Source organism: Lepidochelys kempii, chromosome 15 (genome assembly GCF_965140285.1).
Source record: "Lepidochelys kempii isolate rLepKem1 chromosome 15, rLepKem1.hap1, whole genome shotgun sequence".
NCBI classification, from domain to species: domain Eukaryota; kingdom Metazoa; phylum Chordata; order Testudines; family Cheloniidae; genus Lepidochelys; species Lepidochelys kempii.
Window position 1 is genome coordinate 13,986,881 of NC_136394.1, and position 18,688 is coordinate 14,005,568.

The 18,688-nt window shown below is 48.7% G+C and overlaps 2 protein-coding genes across 4 annotated transcripts; one reads left to right on the plus strand and one right to left on the minus strand.

Moving 5' to 3' along the window:
* Positions 1-3,167: 3,167 nt before the first annotated feature.
* Positions 3,168-9,235, plus strand: CHCHD10 (coiled-coil-helix-coiled-coil-helix domain containing 10). 3 transcript variants are annotated; one of them, XM_073312443.1, is made up of 4 exons: positions 3,168-3,314; positions 4,471-4,681; positions 8,171-8,318; positions 8,962-9,235. In XM_073312443.1, the coding sequence occupies exons 1-4, from the start codon at positions 3,268-3,270 to the stop codon at positions 8,979-8,981; spliced, it is 426 nt and encodes a 141-aa protein (XP_073168544.1). In that variant the 5' UTR covers positions 3,168-3,267; the 3' UTR covers positions 8,982-9,235. The 3 variants fall into 3 exon arrangements, with proteins under 3 accessions (XP_073168544.1, XP_073168545.1, XP_073168543.1); XM_073312444.1 differs by having other exon boundaries at positions 3,169-3,314; positions 4,474-4,681; XM_073312442.2 differs by lacking the exon at positions 3,168-3,314 and adding an exon at positions 3,714-4,051.
* Positions 9,236-10,542: 1,307 nt separating this feature from the next.
* Positions 10,543-15,917, minus strand: C15H22orf15 (chromosome 15 C22orf15 homolog). The gene is made up of 5 exons (XM_073312441.2): positions 15,686-15,917; positions 13,864-13,950; positions 12,966-13,091; positions 12,439-12,513; positions 10,543-11,782 (listed from the first exon to the last, which is right to left on the minus strand). Exons 1-5 carry the CDS (start codon positions 15,915-15,917, stop codon positions 11,613-11,615), a joined length of 690 nt encoding a protein of 229 aa, XP_073168542.1. The 3' UTR covers positions 10,543-11,612.
* Positions 15,918-18,688: the final 2,771 nt, after the last annotated feature.

Consider the following 18,688-nt stretch of genomic DNA (forward strand, 5'->3'; position numbering starts at 1 on the left):
ATCACACACGGCTGGGCAACAGAATTCGGCTTCCAGGCAGCCATGGTAAGCCTTTTGGTACGCGGGGTTGGCTTCTTCCGCCTTCCTAACATGTGGGAATGTTTTCAAACTGCAGCGCCCTCCTTTCCCAGAGCAAGTAATGGGTTGGGTTTCACATTTAAAAGGAGGGGTTTTCAGGTGGATGTGCAGCACACACCTACCCCCACCCCACCGAGTGGCTATTCTCTGGAATGATCTCTTTAGCCAAGCGCAAACAGCCCAGCATGAACGGGGTCCTTTTACTGTTCCCTTACAAAAATTCCCCTATTTCAACCAGGTGACCATGAATGATATCACTCTCCTGAGGCTAACAGAAAGATATAGACTGAATGTTGCTTGAATGCAACCAAAACCCAGGACCATTCGCTGCCATGCTTTGTGCTGCAATGATTCCAGACTTGCTACTGGCTTGGCGTGGTAAAGTGTCCTACCGTGGAGGACGAAATAAGGCAGCCCTCCCCAGAAACCTTCTGCAAAGGCTTTCAAAGTACCACCAGGAGAGCACCCCAATTCTTCAGGGCAAATCAAACATTAAACACAATTGCTTTTAAACCCTGTACTCTAGTTACAAATCTGCACTCACCAGAGGTGCCTTCTCCGGCTTCAGGGTCTGGAATCCTGCCTTGGGAAGGTATTGGCTCCAGGGTGATGAAAAGGTCCTGGCTGCCGGGGAGAACGGATTCACCACTTGCCTCTGCACATTCTCTTCCTCCTCCTCCTCTTCCTTATCCCCCAAATCCTCCTCCCTGTTGCGTGAGACTAGCCCCTTGCAGGTGTCCACAGACAGTGGTGGGGTAGTGGTAGGGTCACCCCTAGAATGCCATGCAGCTGATCATAGAAGCGGCATGTATGGGGCTCTGACCCGGAGCGACCGTTTGCCTCCTTTGTCTTTTGGTAGGCTTGCCTGAGCGCCTTAACTTTCACACGGCACTGCTGTGTGTCCCTGTTGTAGCGTCTCTCCACCATACCCTGTGCGATTTTGGCAAATATATTTGCATTTCTTCTTTCTGATCAGAGTTTGGCCTGCACAGTGCTTCTCCCCATACAGCGATCAGATCCAGTGTCTCCCTTTTGGTCCATGCTGGAGCTCGTTTGTGATTCTGGGGGGACTGCATGGTCACCTGTGCTGCTGAATTCGCCACGCTGACCAGACAGGAAATGAAATTCAAAAGTTCCCGGGGCTTTTCCTGTGTACCTGGCTAGTGCATCGGAGTTCAAAGTGCTGTCCAGAGCGGTCACAATGGAGCACTCTGGGATAGCTCCCGGAGGCCAATACCATCGATTTGCGTCCGCACTACCCCAAATTCGACCCAGCAAGGTCGATTTTAGCACTACTCCCCTGTCGGGGAGGAGTATAGAAGTTGATTTTAAGAGCCCTTTAGGTCGATGGAAGAGGGTTGGTTATGTGGACGCGGTCATTTTAAAATCAACCTAACGCGGCTAAATTCGACCTAACCCTGTAGTGTAGACCAAGGATTAGGTAATTACCCTGCCCCATTACTGCAGTATCTGTGCTCTGCTCAGTCTCTGATATATCTATCCTCACAGCGCCCCTGTGAGGCAGGGCCATGCTATTATTCCCAATTTTCAAACAAGGAACTGCGGTACAGAGAGCCTTCTCCAGGATCAAACACAAATTCTGGGGCGGAAAAGGGAACTGAACCAGGTATGCCAAGCCCCAGGCCAGCACCCTACCTCTCAACTTAAACCTACCGCTAACAATATACGACTTCTTCAACTCTGATAAACCTTGTTTTGGGTAAAATGCTCATTGAATGTGCATTGATTTAGATACTAAGGTGACAGATGCCTTAGAAATACTTGATAGACAAATATTAAAAGCCTGATTTCCCGTGACAGCTGAACAATGTTTTGTAAGAGATTATGTAAAAGGAGCACCCTCAGCTGCATGCATGCGCGCGTGTGTGTGTGTGCATATCTTCCTTCCATACACCCACCATACTGAACTTCATGGTAGTGCAGCTAAAAGAAGTCAGATAGCACCCTCTGGTGGGCACATGGCTAGTTACTGAACCATGTGACACACCGGTTGTTTGTCTCATGACAAAAGGACACCATGATAGTCATTTTTTAAACGGACTGAATTCTGGTGAGATAATTATATCTATTCTTAGTGAGCAGGTACAGGAGACTCTACCAAAAATATGTCAACTTGCCATTATGATAATGTTAGCCCTGGGAAAACTAATTGCCATGGCAGTAATTTAAGTGTCTTCTGGAACAACAATGGGAACGCTATGGATATTCTAAAGATGTTGTCCTGGAGATCAGTGGTATGTAGAGACGAACAACTAGTTTCCAGCAATGTTGCTTGGCCAGGAGAGGGAGCAGGCTGACTGTCCTGGAAGCAGCGGACACCTCCAAGAGCACAGCACAGCACTCCCTCCGACAACACCAGGGCAAGAGTTCAGTTCTTACTAAGCAAGAGTGCCTCAGGCAGAATCGCTATCACTGGGCACCCCTTGGAGGTGCCCTGTCCAAGAAGCCACTAGAACCAACTCTGCTTAATTGCTGGGGTGTGATGGGCTCACGGCCCAAGCCATGCAGCCGCAGGCCATGAGAGAAATATACCAAGGAGCGCTCTGTATCACTCATCTACGTCTCTTCATATATATACCATGGTGGGTGCTTTACAAATGCAGGGACAGGACAGACCAATGGTTTTCAGCCTTTTCCACTCGTGACCTCAAGTTACCTCAAAAACGATTTTGCAGGATCCCCTCCCCCCCCATTAACCAGAAAGCCAGGAAGGCGGGCAAGGATGACGCTATGCAGCGGCAGGGTTGAGAGCTCATGGACACACAGACCAATCTGGTGGGAATGACTCTTCCCAGTGGCATTGGAGCCTTAGGCCAAGGCGCCTTCATTGAGCATTATCCTGCACTGACCACAAGGCCCGTCCCTGCCTGGCTCCCACCAGCACTCTCTGGAAAGCAGCTGAAGGTCAAATGTATGGCTCTGGGACAGCCAGTTTCTGGCCTAGGCCCACGTGGAAGGAGGGCGCCTGCGCAGAGAGCAAAGTGACGGCAGACCTAATGAGGGCAGAGGCTTCACGTGCTGTCACGGAGCATGCGCGAGTCTCGGGGCGCATGCCCAGTAGTAGCCAAGCGGCAGAGCCTGGCCACGTGGGTTCCCTCGCTCGCCCTTTAAACCGGCTGCGCAGCACCCGCGCTCAAGGAGACTCGGGACGGAGGCGGCGGCCCCAGGATGCCCAGGGGGAGCAGGAGCGCGGCGGCCCGGCCGGCTGCAGCCAGGTGGGGGCGGTGGGGCGGGTGCAGGGTCCCGAGCTCCGGGGGCTGCCCGGGACAGTGAGAGTCCGCGTGAGTCCCCGGCCCCGCTCCCGCTCCGGAGCGCGCGTGGGCTGCAGCCCAGCCCCCGCGCCCCAAGCCTGGGGCTGGCTCCGGCTCCGGCTCCTCGCGTGCCCTGTGCTTGAGCCGTGCCTCTCTCCAGCGCGACAGGCTGGGTTGAGGTGGCCTCGGGCATCGGCCCGGCTTCTGTCGGTCAGACCCAGAGCTCTTCCTCGGGCCTGGGAAAGGGGCTCTGAGCCTCACCGCGCAACACAAGGCCGGACAGCTGGGTTAGCATGAGCCCTTCGCCCACGATCTGAGGGACGCTTCGTGGCGAATCTCCCCAGACTGGTAACGTACTAATCCCTGCCCCTTAATGGGCTAGCGGTGCCCTGGTTTCCAGCCTGGGCTGTCCCTTGCCCTGGCGATCACCCCAAGGAGGGCTTCACCTGGAGTGACTCCTCAAGTCAGCTGTGGGGGGCGGGGGGTCTGTGGGTCCCCTTCGGCCTGCCTGTCCACATGCTCCTCCCCACAGTCACACCAGCTATACACGCTGTACCTCCTCCTCTTGCTGGAAAGACAAGCCTCGCCCTCTGGGATCCTGACCCTGCTCTGCAACTGGTTACTAACCAGTTGCGAAAGTACGATGCCAGCTGCATTCCTACCAGTGTCCTTGGCTGGTTGAGAGGGATGGGCATTTCAAGGTGACTTTAGCCATGGTAGTGTCATCTTGACGCATTTGACTGGCAGTAGGTGTATGTTTAGAAGGGGGAGTGAATTCCTGAGTTTGTGCACACAGAAGTGTGGCAGGAAGTAAATAAAACCCTGTTTCTGGGATGGCAGTGCCAGATTTGTAACCACAAAGCTATTGAGTTGACCTCTGTGAAAACTAAGCAGCTGGGGTCCCTTTTCTTTCACTTGCTGCAAATCCATCTCAGAAAAATACCACACGTTGTATTCTCCCTCTTTCCCACCCTTGGAATATACCTGGGTGGGACCACGAGCAGGCAAGCTGCTGGGGTATGTGATTCCTATTGTAGTTATCTAGTGTAAGCTCCTTCCTTTACAAATTTCACTTAAAATCTTTCTTTCTCCTCTCTTTGTTCATTTCCCTTGTACTCAGCAGTGCAGCCCCAGCTCATGCTCATCCTCCACCTTCAGCTGTTGCAGCCCCAGGTCAGCCCCAGCAGCCTGGCCTGATGGCCCAGATGGCTACCACTGCTGCCGGGGTTGCCGTTGGATCTGCGGTGGGCCATGTGGTTGGCAGTGCTCTTACTGGGGCATTCAGTGGTGGTAGCAGCACTGAGCCAGCGAAACCAGCCAGTGCTATCCAGGTAATGCAGCTCCATGGTTTCATCAAGAAACTATTCTTCAGAGGTTCATGGAGTCCAGGAAGCAGGGCTGGTTATCCAAGAAAACACAAACAATGTCCACTTTAAGCCCCACTATTACTCTGAGGTGCCTTGTGTGTAGGGGCGTGTTTGTGCTTAGAACTAGTTTGGTCAGGCTAAACCTGTGATTTAAGTGGAGACGAGAACAGAACGTGATGCTAGTCTGTAGAGAAAACAGCCACGTATGTATTATCTCTCTGGATTTGGAACATTGATTTATTGAACTTTGCGGGTCAGTTTGGCTTTAAACTTAATAAGATGCCTTTATTACACAGTAAAAACTCATTTTTATCAAAAATCAGTGGGTATAGATATTTTGAAACTAGTTGAACTTAATTTCTGAAAGCCTGCCTTGGCTTTAGGAGTTTGATTAAACTAAATCATTATAAAATAAATCATTGACATTAACCTGCCTTTGTCTCTCCTAGCTGGAGAAGCTGATGCTGGTCCTGATTGGGGCACAAAACATGTCCACCCTTTTTCATGTTTAATAGGAAACTTCCACAACCTTTTACATAAACTGTCATTCCAAACTCACAAAGTACCAGACTTGTTTTTTGGTCTCCAGCCCTGCACTTGTGAGATTAACCTTCTAGCCAGTTGGGGCAGAGCACACTAGCCTTGGGCCTTGCTGCTTAAAAGGAGGGGCAATTAGATGACTTTTCTGGGCCCCCATTTGTTTGAAGTGGTCCTGAGTCTAAACTTGGGACTGGAAGGCAGAAACTCGCTAGTTCTAATCCTGCCCCTGATAATGGTTACTCTTTGGCACTGGAGTTGCTGAATTGCTCTGCCTCACTTTCTCTGTGTAAAGTGAGACTAATCCTGACCAGTTTTACCAGGCTGTTGGAGATTAATGAGGTCCATAAAGAGCATGTGGAGATGCAGAGCAGCAGGTCTTGTTTCCTTTCTGCCCGGAAGCAGTGTTGGGATCCACCTGCCCCCTTGGAGAGATGTGGGACATCTAAAAGTAGAAATTATTAGGAAAGTGAAACCTGTGGCATGACTGTTACATAAAACTGAGCCTGACCCAAGGATTAGCTAGATCTCTAGGTGCTGGTAAGGCAGTCTGTGGCCCGTACAAGAAACCCTGGAATCTCCTTTAGAAAGGCTTTTTCTGCGAAGGCTGCGAAACCCAGGATTGTGAGTTCAATCCTTGAGGGGGCCATTTAGGGATCTTGGGCAAAAAAAATTGGGGATTGGTCCTGCTTTGAGCAGGGGGTTGGACTAGATGACCTCCTGAGGTCCCTTGCAACTCTGATATTCTGTGATGATGTCTGGACTCTTGTAGTCAAGGTTAGTTGTTGGATGTGGAGCTGCTTCCTAAAAGGCTCCCAGTATAGACTGATGGAGATGTTGCCTTCCTCAGCATTCTGCCTCCCTGCTTCTCATCACTGCCCTCTCTAGAGTGTCTTTAAATGGGACATAAGGCAGTCTGTATTTCTGTTGTGGTAGCACCAGAGTATTGGGGATTGTGGTCCAGTTGTCCTAGGCACTGGGAAAACAGATAAGAGTCCCTGCCTTGGTGTCTAGTCGTGCAGTCTACATAGCCGGTTCAAGTCCAGAAGCCTCCAAATTCCATCTGTCCTGCAGGAACAAAGTGTCAGCACAGGAACCCCCTGGAACTCAACATAAAATGTGGTTGGCGTTTGAAGCTGTAGATTGTTTGGCTGAACGTTGGTCGCTGGTCTAGTAATTTACATGGAATGTATGGGCCCAACGAGTCAAAGGTGGTAACCTAACTCAGTCACTGCCCAACAGTAAACCGTTTTAAACAAGATCTGGGGTTTGGCATACAGAGACCTCAGCCTGCTTAGTACCATGGCAAATGCACCATTAAAAATCCTTTAACTTTTTTATTCAAAGATACAGAAAAGAATGAAAGACCATTGCAGCATTTGAAATGTAAAGTTTTAAGGCCTTCTTTTCCCCTTTAGCTGGAGAGAGTTTTTAGAAGGAACTCCCCTCCCCTCTTGTCTGACAGTCTTAGAATGTATCAAAACTGTCGGTTTTGGGGAGAAGAGAATGTTAGTTGAGATGGGTTGGAGCTGTTGCTGCTGTTTAAGTCTAATCCTGCTTCCTTTGAGACAAAACGAGATGAAGACGAGGGGGGGGAGAAGAACAGCAAAGAGACAATAGCACTTTTGTCTCTAGTTTTGACTCTCATTTGCATCCTCAATGCTGGAAAAACACAGGCACAGCACGTGGTTCTGTCAGCACTCTGAGACCTGGCAAACTTGTACGGGCATTGGGCTGCTTGGGGTATTACTTTTAGCTGCCTCTTTCTGGTTACTGGCTTATAGCATTGTTGCAAAATATGCAGTCCTGACCAGATGAGCCAGCTGTTTATTAGACAGAAGGGGAGAAAAGAGAGAGATAAGGTAGGGAAGGAAAAGAGTACCAAGTGGTGGTGGTCCAGAGGCGAAGTTTCCTATCCCAGATGATGATTGGTATTCAACCAGAGGTGATGTCATCTGGGTCCCACTCTCTGGCCTGGTCTGGTCAGAGCATCTCTCCGTATCAGGATGATGAGGCCTGGAGTCTCAGGAGATGGTAGGGGTACCAGCCCTGATGGTGAAGCTCACTCCAGTAGCTAATTTTTCCTCCCCAAAGTATCTTTCTTTGAGGACCCTGAAAGGGAGTAATGGGTGGAATAGCCTATCCCCAAGTTATTTTGTCAACCAGTTAGGCCTAATATCTGACACGAGTTTTGGTGCATTTTTCTTCTTACTAGTCATGATCTTAACACAGTCCTTGAATGATAGTTGTAGGCCTTTTTTTGTTTGGACTAGTTCAGTCTGTCCTTGTTGCATAGGGTGACCAGACAGCAAATGTGAAAAATCGGGACAGCGGGTGGGAAGTAATAGGAGCTTATATAAGAAAAAGACCCAAAAATCGGGACGGTCCCTATAAAATCGGAACGTCTGGTCACCCTATTTTTGCACCTTTTCCAGTCAACATTTGTTGTGACATGATGAAATTTCACTCGCTTCTCACAGCTGAGCTCACAATTAGGGCAAATTTGTAGGCTGAATTATCACAACATAGTCCTCCTCCTAAGTGTATACATCCGAACAACTTGAACAGCATAAAGGAAGTTTCCATTACTGCTCTGCATGGGGGAAAATGCTATTCTAACCTTTCATTTGGACTGCTCCTTTTGCTCATGTGAGAATATTGGTGTCTAGGAAAGGCTTTTATTTTTCAGTTATGGCCCTCGCTTCTGGCTATTTGGTTATGCACTGAATTTAGGACTGTAATTTATTTTGAAAACCATGCAAGGTGATGGGACGTGAGCTCAGCTTAGTCACACATTTGCCGTGACTGGCAGGTAAACAGGAAAATCTAGTCAGGATAGATCATTGGGACAGAAGACGAATACAGAGCTTGTCTCCCTAAACTGGGATGTTTTTCTTCTTCTTGGGATGTCTGTAGGAGCCCAGGCAGCCTGCGTACCAGCAGCCGCAGTATGGACCTTGCCACTATGAGATGAAGCAGTTCTTGGACTGTGCTACCAATCAGAGTGACTTGACCTTGTGTGAGGGTTTCAACGAGGCACTGAAGCAGTGCAAATATAATAATGGTGAGTTTTTTGCTTGGTTTCACTGCAGGGTGCAGACATGGGAAGCTGTCAAATCTGGGACTGACAAGCTAATGTTTGAAAGAGTAGTGTGGCTTAGTCTGGTAGGGCTCTGAGCTTTTGAACAGCAGTTTGTTAATAGTTCCTCCTAAGGAAACAAAACCCCCTAAATGTGGAAGAGGTTGCTGTCCTTCTCTTTGAAGTGACTTCAAAGTCTCATGTCTCTGCCATTTCAGTAGTGTAGTCCTCTCCATAAAGATGCCCAGGAATCATGAAAAGGGGAAGAGGGACACCTTTGGTCCATGTCTTAGCAGAATGAAAATGGTGGTCCAAATAGTGGGTTTGGAGATCCCTTTTTTAGGGGTTGGGTGCTCCTTTGGGGAGCCTACTCCTTTCCCAGAACACTGCCAGCCAGTTCCCTATCTCTTCGTTTGCCAGAGGAGAAGGGTTTCCTTCTCCTGGAGCAACATACTAAGTAAATTAAGTGATGAGTAGACAAAACCCCCTTGTGTGCTTGGTTGAACTGGTACTCCTGTTTGCATGTTCTGGCTAATCATGGGGAGTTCGCCTCAGTCAGGCATTTGACATATGTGGGTCCCTTCTGCCTAATGTTGAACTTGAGCTTCTCCATCCTCTCCTATTGTAGGTGTCTCCTCCCTCTTGTGAAGAAATTCAGCACTAACACAGGGAAACTAGAGCCTGGAGTACAGACAAGACTGGAAGGGACAGCTAGTGACCAAAGTAACCAGTTGAAGGGAACGATAGTCCAACCAGCAGAAAGAACCACTTAGAGCTAACACACTTCTAGAATTGCCAGGAAAGAACGATGGTTGGAATTTGATGGGGCTTTTAGACTCCAGATCTTGTTTGATTTGTTACAGTGAAATATGTAATAAAAGGAGATGGTTTATTTTAATCTATTAATAGTTTGTTGTTTCTTATTGTAGATGAAACTGTAGGATGTCATTCTAATCTCTGAATGTGTTTTCTTCCCCTCTTCCCCAAACAAGGGGAGCAGAATCATTAAAATCCATGTAGCTGGATGACTCGGCAAAACCAAACCAAACAAGGCCAGGGCTGGATTTCCTCTCACAGGACATGTATACGACCACTGCTGTACTATTTTTGTCTGCTCGGAAGGCCAGAGCAGAGAGAATCTCTAAGAGCACTACCCTGCAAGTGCTTCATTGACTGGTATTTTTATAAATCTCAAAATCCTCTCCGCTCATGGACATGATGGGGACAGAGGTGTGGGAAGAAAAATGTGACCTGGTCAGTTGCATGACTAAGAACGCTGCTGGCTGATCTTGTTTTGGCTTAGTGGGTTAAGTAGTATGCTGAAGGTGATTAGCATCAGGTTAAATTCACTGGTGCCGCATGCAGCTTTAACATTGCACTAGGAGCTGCAAGGCCTCCTCTAACAATCAGGTACAGCTAGTCAGTAACTGAAATGTGTTCGACACTCCACTCAGATCTGGCTCTGCAAAAAGCTAACACTTTCAGTTTTATTGGCTGTGAAGCAACTTGGGTTACCTTTCCACAGTCGAAACTGACACTGCTAACAGTCATCAGGCTTCAGCTGGAAGGAATGTAGCTGCCGTGTGACCAGGAAAAGAATGCTTTGCATACTAATATTGGGATTTTCTTTGCAGATGGATAAAATCTCTTAACTCTCTTGGTTATTTTAGTTGTCATTGCTCTCTAGCTGCTGTTGAACACTGGACAGTATTGTCTGAATCTCGTTCCTTGTATGGATTTGTAAGTAGCCGGTAATAGTCTATGCTGGTGCAGTTCTGTTGCAACTTTCCAGTTCTGCTAAACAGGAAAGAGTATTTCTCCTCTTAAAAAAATAACAAAATAGTGGATATACCCCAGTCTTGCAATGAAAGCCTGTCCTCCACCAAAACTTCATGACCTGAACTTTTGGCAGTGGTTAGTGTCTCCTGAACTATGTGTGGCTTGCAGTCAGACTGCCATGTGCTGTGTGCCAAGGAAAATCTAGGCACAAAGGACGTTTTAAAGTCTTGCTGCTTTGTGAATAAAGAGTGAGATTCTGATCTTGGGAACACCACTATAAATCTGGAATAACTAAGGAGTTCAAAGCTACTCCAAACATACATACTGAAAATGAGATCAAAATTGGATCAGGGTTTGCACATTTACTAATGCATGTGTGAAAGAGACCAGTTCCCTGCTGAACAAAACTGCATTTCCCACAATCCTTTAAACCATTGTTTTATTCTATGTATTTAGTATTTGATGAATTACATTCTAGTCTGGTTCATAAAAATATTCCTCCATGAGGCACTCTCTCTAATCAGTGTTTAAAAAAACAAACACAAAAAAAAAAACCCCACTGTACAAGGTGAAGCTGTTCCTGATGGGGACAGGAGATGTTGGAACTGGGCTTTCACAAAGGCCGCTTGCAGAGCAGTTACTGTGAAAGAGGCACCAGGGGATTCCTGGCTGGGTGCCTTGCAAGGATTCCATATCAGACTTGCTCAGTTTCCAAGACTATATTTTTCTCTTTGATGGCCAACCCTACACCTCAACCTGCAAATGAAAGTCAAGCTGAGTCTTTTCTGGATTATGTGTGATCAGTCATAAAGAGCCTCCCATTGGAATGTAAATTCTGCTTTTGATGAAGCAGACAGAATACAATCCACTTTGCTGTCCCATATCTAGCGTGGTGGTAACAGGAATAAAGTAATCCACATTTGCCTCTCACTAATGTCAATAGATTACTTTTTTTAGTATACATGTACCAGTTGCCCTTAGCCTGGGGAGGGCAGGGGAGTTTACAGTACTGGAGAAATGGTTTGCAGCAAGTAGGCTTGAGAACACTGACACATCACAAAGTTCCCCTATTTCTAATAGGGGTTGTTAGTTCCAAATGAAGTATACAATGGTAACACCTAACTGTGGCTTGTGTTGGGTTGTGACTACAGCTGTGGCACCTTCTCACAGAAGAGACCTGCTTGCTGTGTGTCAGAGTTGCTAGTACCAAAAGTAAAGTCTTTACTACGTTTTAGTCTGTTATCCCTGACAGGTCTAAACTCTGGTTCAGAGGGTGGCATAAGCCTAGCTAGCCTTCCATTTAAAAAGGTTCGAGGGGGAGGTCTCTGATTATGGCTCAGTCTGGCTGTGATAAGGATGCTGCTTGTAAAGCAGTGTCATCTTGCATCCTGCCCTACAGTTTGACTCCACCTGGCTGGCTGTCTTTCACCCTGTGAAGGGTCCCTCAGAGATGCTTCCAAACAGCTGGAGGCCTTGTTCCCACAATGGATGATACCCTATCTAGGTGGGCCTGCTGGAGGGAACAGAGCCTTTCTTACTCTGCTGTGTGCTTCTGAATTTTGCTGGGGAGCCTTGGGGTGGTTCCTTCAGTGGGCGAAACTTTCTCTGCATGGAACTCCTCCTCGTGTTGTCCTTCAGCTGAGGGTGTGCTGATAACTTCTGCAGCCGCTCTGGGAAGCAAACCCAGAAACCAGCTGTTAGTTTCTTGCTAGGCTCCTGTCTACTAAACCAGGGATTTTGCCAGCTAACTGATTCCTTCCTTTTTTAATATGGCAATAGAAAGAGTGATGGAGTCTAGTGGCCTGAGCCCAGGATTAGGAGACAAGGAACTCCTGTGCTTTCTAATCCCTGCTCTGACCATCTGTCCCTCTTTATCCTAATGTAAAACACTTCATCCCTCTGCCTCTGTTGTCCCATGCACGAAATGGGGTTGGTATGTTACCCACCACCCCTGGATGTAATGAGGATTAGTAAGACAATGTTTGCAAAACACTGAAGATGGAAAGCTGCATGTAGTAAGGATGGGAAATACTTCCTGGCTTAAGCTAAACATACACATTTTGGCTTTGCTAATTTTGTTCCTTTTTTTCACCCCTGTTCCTGGGATCTTTTGTTCCTTTAGCCAGAGCAACAACAACTTTTGGCCAAGTCAGTTCTGGAAAAAGTCTCAAACCAACCTCAGGCCAAATTCTGCAAAAGGGACTATGAAATGCAGGGGCTAATGATGGTGCACATGGCAGGGATTTGAATGACAATGTCTGATGTTATACATCTATGTCACTGGTCTCCCTATGGGGATTTGATGCAGTGGGACCCCAGCTCTCACCTGCCAGCTCAGGGTGGTGTTTTCCCAGGTTCTCCAGTAGGGATTCATAGTAGGTTGATTCCGAGCCTTCTCCTCCTGCCAACAGAATTAGTAGAACCATGCTCCTTCATTTCATATCCTGGAAAAATTTACTGGGCCATAAGACCTGCTTTAGCTTGTGTAGTTCTGCTAAGTCACTTCAAGAAGAAGTAATTGTTTCACACTAGCATGACACATGGTGTTGGGAGTTTGTCACGATACAATTGCTGCGTGGTTTCTATCTCTCCACCTACCTACACCAATACACTATTTTGCGGTGTCCATTTGCAATGAACACTGAGCATTTCCTTTGTTCGCTTGTACCTTTGCGCTCTTCATTTCTACATAGTGGGATGAATATCCCACTAACTTTGTTCATGTATCTTTGTGTAGAACAAACGAAATCCCATAGAAGGAAGGAGTGGGGATCCTTCCCTATAATGGGGTACGTTGCTCTGGAGGGAGCCCGGCAGCATTCTCAGCCTGCAGAGTCTTGGCAAGTCACTTACGAATGACTCTGAGGAGGATGTAGCGCTGCCTCTCCTCGAGGTATTTACTGGCCAGCTCAGATGCAGGATTTTCCACTTCGCTCAGGTTTATCAGGGTCCCCAATTCATCTAGGAGATCAATGCAATCTGGAGAGAGAGTTTGGATTAAGAAGTTCCTATGTACCCCCAGCTCTACAATTCATACAGAGTTAGAGTAGGCTTAACTACACAGGGTCCCTCAGGAAAGTGACTTAAATTAAACCAAATTAAGGTCACTTTAATTCTGAATAAGAGTGTCCACACAACCACCTAGTGCAGTTTAACTAATCCAGTTTAAATTCACAGTTTTAGTTCATTAGGATTAATTTTCCTGAGTGGATTAACTTTCCTGAGTGTCCAGTGCAGCCCTCCGCTTCCTCTTCACCTGTCCATGACAGGTATGGAGCTACTCCCATTTGGCACAGCCAGTGAGAGACTCCACCCTGACAAGTGACCTGGTTACAGAGACATGAAATTCACTTGCCTGCTCTGGTACACAGCGGTTATGCCCCCACATTTTGTAACATCAATATTTTTAGGTCATTGAAACACCTAGCAAACCATTGCAGTTTGCCTGTTGCTTAATAAAGGACTTTGGGATCCCATGGGGTTCTATGAATGTATTTTCCAGTGTATTATTTTTAGTATGTTACACTGATCACAAACTTTATGACCCTTTATGAGACAAGAGAGAGCGAAATACGTCATCTGCTCTACCCCCATCCTTTTTGCAATTCAGTCTCACCCCCTTAATCCCAGTTTGACCCATTTTTCACCTTTCCACCAGCTCCCTCATCATGTCTGATACTTTAAGAGCACCTGTGTCTGTCCCCCAGGCAGGTGGCCTTCACTCATTAAGAGGGGGATGGAGACATGGTACCTTCTGGCCGACATTGGCATTTCTTCTTCAGGTGCGCGGTGAGGGTCAGGACCCGGCAGTGCACGTTCACAATCTCTTGGCAGTCAGCTGTGAAGCAGGGAAAGGGAATCAGCAGAGGAGGAGACAGATTTTCCCCAAGTTTAGGAGCTGCATAACCCAATGAGCTGCAGTGGGTGGTTCAAGTGCAGTGACGAGACAGACGTTATCTGCTCACGTCAGCGAATGTGGCAGACAGAAAAGGGAGGGTAAGTTTTACTGCAGAAGGGGATGTGTCATAGCCAGACCTGGGGTGCTACAGACCTGTGCTCCTCCTTCCCTTGTCCTTAGAACCACAATCAAACCGGACCAGGAGGCATCCAGAGTATTCTGGTGGTTTAGGAATATGTCTCACTGCTTCATAAGATGCTTGTGGGTTCAGTTTGGTTTTTTAAACTTGGTCTCATAAAATAGAAGAAATAGGGAACTTAGGGTGTGATCGGGCCCTTCGCTTTCCCCTCTGCAAACCCACGAATGTCACACGTGACTTGAGTTTGGGAGTCTCAGCTTAGTCACCAGTGGATATTTGCCTCAAAAACTTGTTAATTGAGCGAGATTAGAGAGGCCCAGCACATGAACAGCAAGGGGTGGTGCAGGTCAGTATGGAGGTGCAGTAACAGACTGGGGACAGGGGTCCAGAGGTAGGCTAGCAGGGGGATCTGCAGGTCAGGACTGCAGTGCTTTAGAAGAAATGTTGGAGGGCTCAGAGCTTGAATAGCAGAGATTGCAGGTCGCGACTGAGGGCCATTAGCTGAGTTTGGGTAAGGCCTGCACGGTGCCCGCTCACGCTATTGCTGGGCCTCGCCTGAGCTGTCAACCCTTCATTTTAAGAGCACTCAATAGGTTGCACTCTACAAAGCAAATCAACAAACTATCATGTTCTCAGGGGACCCATTTCTGCAGCTAAACAGCCCGTCAGTCAGTGGGCTATCTTCACTCTGCTGCTGGTGCCCAGGCCGTGGGCCCTGGGTCAAAGCAAGTCCACTTGGAGCAAGTGAGCCGGGAGTTGGTCTGCAGTGATACAAGCTGCCCCCAGTCCCTGTTTTGCCAAGGGACCTAAGCTGCCAGCGTCACCCAGCAGGCGGGTGAGACTGGGCAGGAAGGGGATATGGCTAAGGCACTCAGGAGAACAAATGAATATAAAAGCTATTGTCACTGATGTGATTGGCGATGACTCTGCAGACACACGGAGCAGAGATGACATTTCTGCACAGTCACTTTGCTGAGGATGCAGGAGCTGCACTTCAGAGAAGCACAAACCCCTCTGTGGAGCAGGGGCAGCTGGAAAACACGGGAACTTGGTTTTCATCTGGTGTCTGTTGTCAAATTGCTTCATTTCGCTGTATGGCCCTGAAACCACAGAACAGTAAAAGTCTGCAGTGACTAACTTCCCTTAGAAAGATGGAGTAAAGTCACCCTTAATGGTCTGAGGTCTGTCTGCAAATAATACCAGATAACGCTTAGCTCTGATTTAAGTTTTTTTATCCCTCAATCTCAAAGTTCTTTACAAAGGAGGTGAAATACATGGTTTTACAGATGGGGAAACTGAATCACAGGGAACTCACACAGTGAGTCAGTGGTCTCCTGACTCCCTGATCTATTCCCTAGCCACTAGACAACACAGTCTCCCCAATACACTTGCCCAGGCCACTGACTTAAAGCAAACGGATAGGACCACTGAATGGTGGCCGGAAGAGGAACACAAAGTATGCTGTCAGGTTTCGTGATCAGAGAAACCAGCTGATTTGGAGAAGCTGGGTGCAAAGTCTGAGCTTCCCCCACTTACCTCCATATCTCACTGTAATGAACATAGTGCTTCCACTCTGCTGGGCCCAAACCTCCTCAGCAGCCCCCTTCCTCGAGACTGCTGTCCCTCTCCCCCGAGCCAGAGGACTTTGCTGATGGTGTTCCGACTGCCTTGTGTTTTGGGGCAGACTTGCAGGCAGCCTTGGTGACAAAAGGCTGTTATTAAGGCTGGCATAATTAGCCCGCCAAGAGCCTGGGGGAGGGGTGAGCATTTCCCTTGTTAATGCTCTTATTGGTTTCAACAACCAGATTTCCCAGCAACGGGGAAATAACTCCTGCCAATTCCAAAGCTCCTCAGCGAAGCTCTGACAGGGGCCGGGGCAGGGGCTGTGCTGAAGCAGGCAGAAGCATCCGGGAGGGCTGCCCAGCCCATCAGGGCATTGTATGGCTCCAGACCATCTTGATGCCACTGTCTCATCATCAGTACCGAATAACAATCCCGGGGCCTCTGCTTTGGATTCAGAGGATTCCTTGCCCATCTGTTTTCAGGGCCTCAGCAACCCCGGTGCTGCGCAGTGTTCTGCCTGCATGTTTTCCAGCTCAGCTGAACCAACCACCACTGAAAGCCGTCAGCACTGCAGATCCAGGCTAACCGCAGAAGTGGCACCTCCGGTCTCGGCTGTCTGCTGCATCAACGAATCCCCAGCCCAGTCCTGACTCCGCAGTCTCCATTGCTGGTGCTGAGAACGGGCAGAGTAATAGCGATCGCTGTGTCTCCAGAGACAGGGCTGAGCGTCTGGCCTGGCAGCCAGGCCGGGCTTGGCCAGAGGGGCTGTGCGGTCCAGGAGATAGAGCGCTGAACAGGGACACAGCAGCGGGGGGTTCTATTCCCAGCTCTTCTGCTGGGTGACTTGGGCAAGTCACTCTGTACCTCAGTCTCCCCATCTGTACCATGGGGATAACTGTATTGTAAACAGAGCATGTTCGATACAATGGGCATGGGGAAAGCTGGCAAAGCAAGACGATCACAGGGCTGCATTTCTAGCCGTTGCTGCGCTTTGTGGTTCAAAGCCCTCCTTCCCTCCATTTGAATGGTGATCATTCCTAGTGCTTAGCCAGCACAGTGCCTCTTCTGAGCCATTTACAAACAGCAGGGAATGCATGTTGCTTCACGACCACCGTGGGCAAAGCCTCATTTATCCCCATTTTACAGAAGAGGGACTGAGACTCACGGCCCAGGCCACTCAGTGAGTCAGTGGGAGAGCTGGGATTGGCATGGAGGCACTTGGGAATGCCAGTTTGAATGGTATTCTGGTTCATGCTGACTCCCCTTCAGGACTTTCCTACTTCAATCAATCCATTTATTTACAGTGGCGGGCTCTTCCTCTCCCAGCAAGGGGCCCAATGCCTCGTCCTGGCTTTGGGACTGTTCCCATGGCAACACAAAGCACCGGAAGACCTCTGAGCGGGGATATAACCCGAAATGCAACACTTGAGGCTGCAAACTGTCCCCATGGCGATGGTTGCCAGGCAAAGAGTGAGGTATTTATATTTTGGTCCCTTGGGGCCTTTTAGTGGCGTCATCTCCACACAGCCTCTCCTGTATATTCATGGCTATAGACCCGTGTGTAGCTGGCAAGGTTGCCTTATATGGGCTGAGGGTGTGTGTGTGTGGGGGGGGTGTGGAGGTGGAGAGGCGGGGGGAGGATTGGTGTGTCTTGGGAAATCGGATGCAAACCCTCATGTTATGGCTAAACTCTCTCATCCTCAGCTTGAGCTGGGTAGAGGGGGGCAGAGCTGATCTAATCTGCCCAGAAGCCTCTTAGGGGAGTCCCAGGCCTCACTGTGGTGGGTGGCATGTTTACAACACAGGAGCAGCATGGGTTAGACCCACGTCCGGGCCGATACCACAGAGCTACGGAGCTCATGATATTATCCAGAAACAAAGGATCTGGTTGGTTGATGGTTACGGTTGCTAAGCAAAATTTAAGAGAAGAGGGGTCATTGAAGTCATCCAGAGAACAAGCCCAACCTCAAACATTACAGCTAAGGAAATCACCAGCTAAGGGTACCTCAACAACTCTGACGTCAGCCTCAACATTAACACCCAGTTCACCCCTCCCCATAAAACAGACCCATTCCCAACAACTAGCACGCCAACCTCTATGTTACTATTTCAGAGATCACGCTACTTTCACTGATCTCAGTGGTTTCCTTCCAGATGCAAAGATGTAAATACCACTGAGCCGCCACTTGAGGGGGGTATTTGTTTATGGTGAAACACACAACTCGCAGACATTGCACCGTGTGCTGTGAGCCAGTCGGCAGGGTCAGTCCTTGGTTTGGAGACCCCCAAGCAGTGCTTAATTTGTGCCAGGACTTGCCAGGCCTCAGCCCCGGCACCTCTAGGCTTGGCAGTTCATAGCCCCGGCACCTCTGGGCTGGACAGTTCATAGCCCCGGCACCTCTGGGCTTGCTGCATCAGTTATGAATGTAAAAAAATTCCTGGAGCCCCGGCACCTAATTGCTGGTGCCCCGGCACCTCTTTCATTACAAATTAAGCCCTGCTCCCCAAGGGAAACTCAAGAGGCTTCAAGGAAGCGGAGTCGGGGACTCAAAAGGTGACATGGGTCCCAGTCAGTCAGCACTGAATGCAAGGTCCCAGTGTGGCGTCAGTAAACACTGAGCTGGGACAGGTGCTGTATTTCAGATGAAATGTCAAATCGAGGCTCTGAGCACCAGTGTATTAAAGACCACATGGCACTTTTGGTAAGAGCAGGGCTGCTTGTGCCAACGTCATGCTCGAATTCTAGCCATTTGTCTACTTGCATGGCTGTCACCTCTCTGGCCTGTCCCCTGCCCTGGGGAGTCCAGCCCCTCTTACCAGCAGTGCTGGGAAAGAGACCTCTGCAGCCTTTTCTACTTCCAGAGACTGCTGCTGATGTCTCCCCTCAGCTGGCTGAACTGCTCCTTGGTAACTGGCCACGGACCCTCCTGCAGCACTGCCTGCCGCCCATCTGGCCACCTTCCCTATTGCCCACCC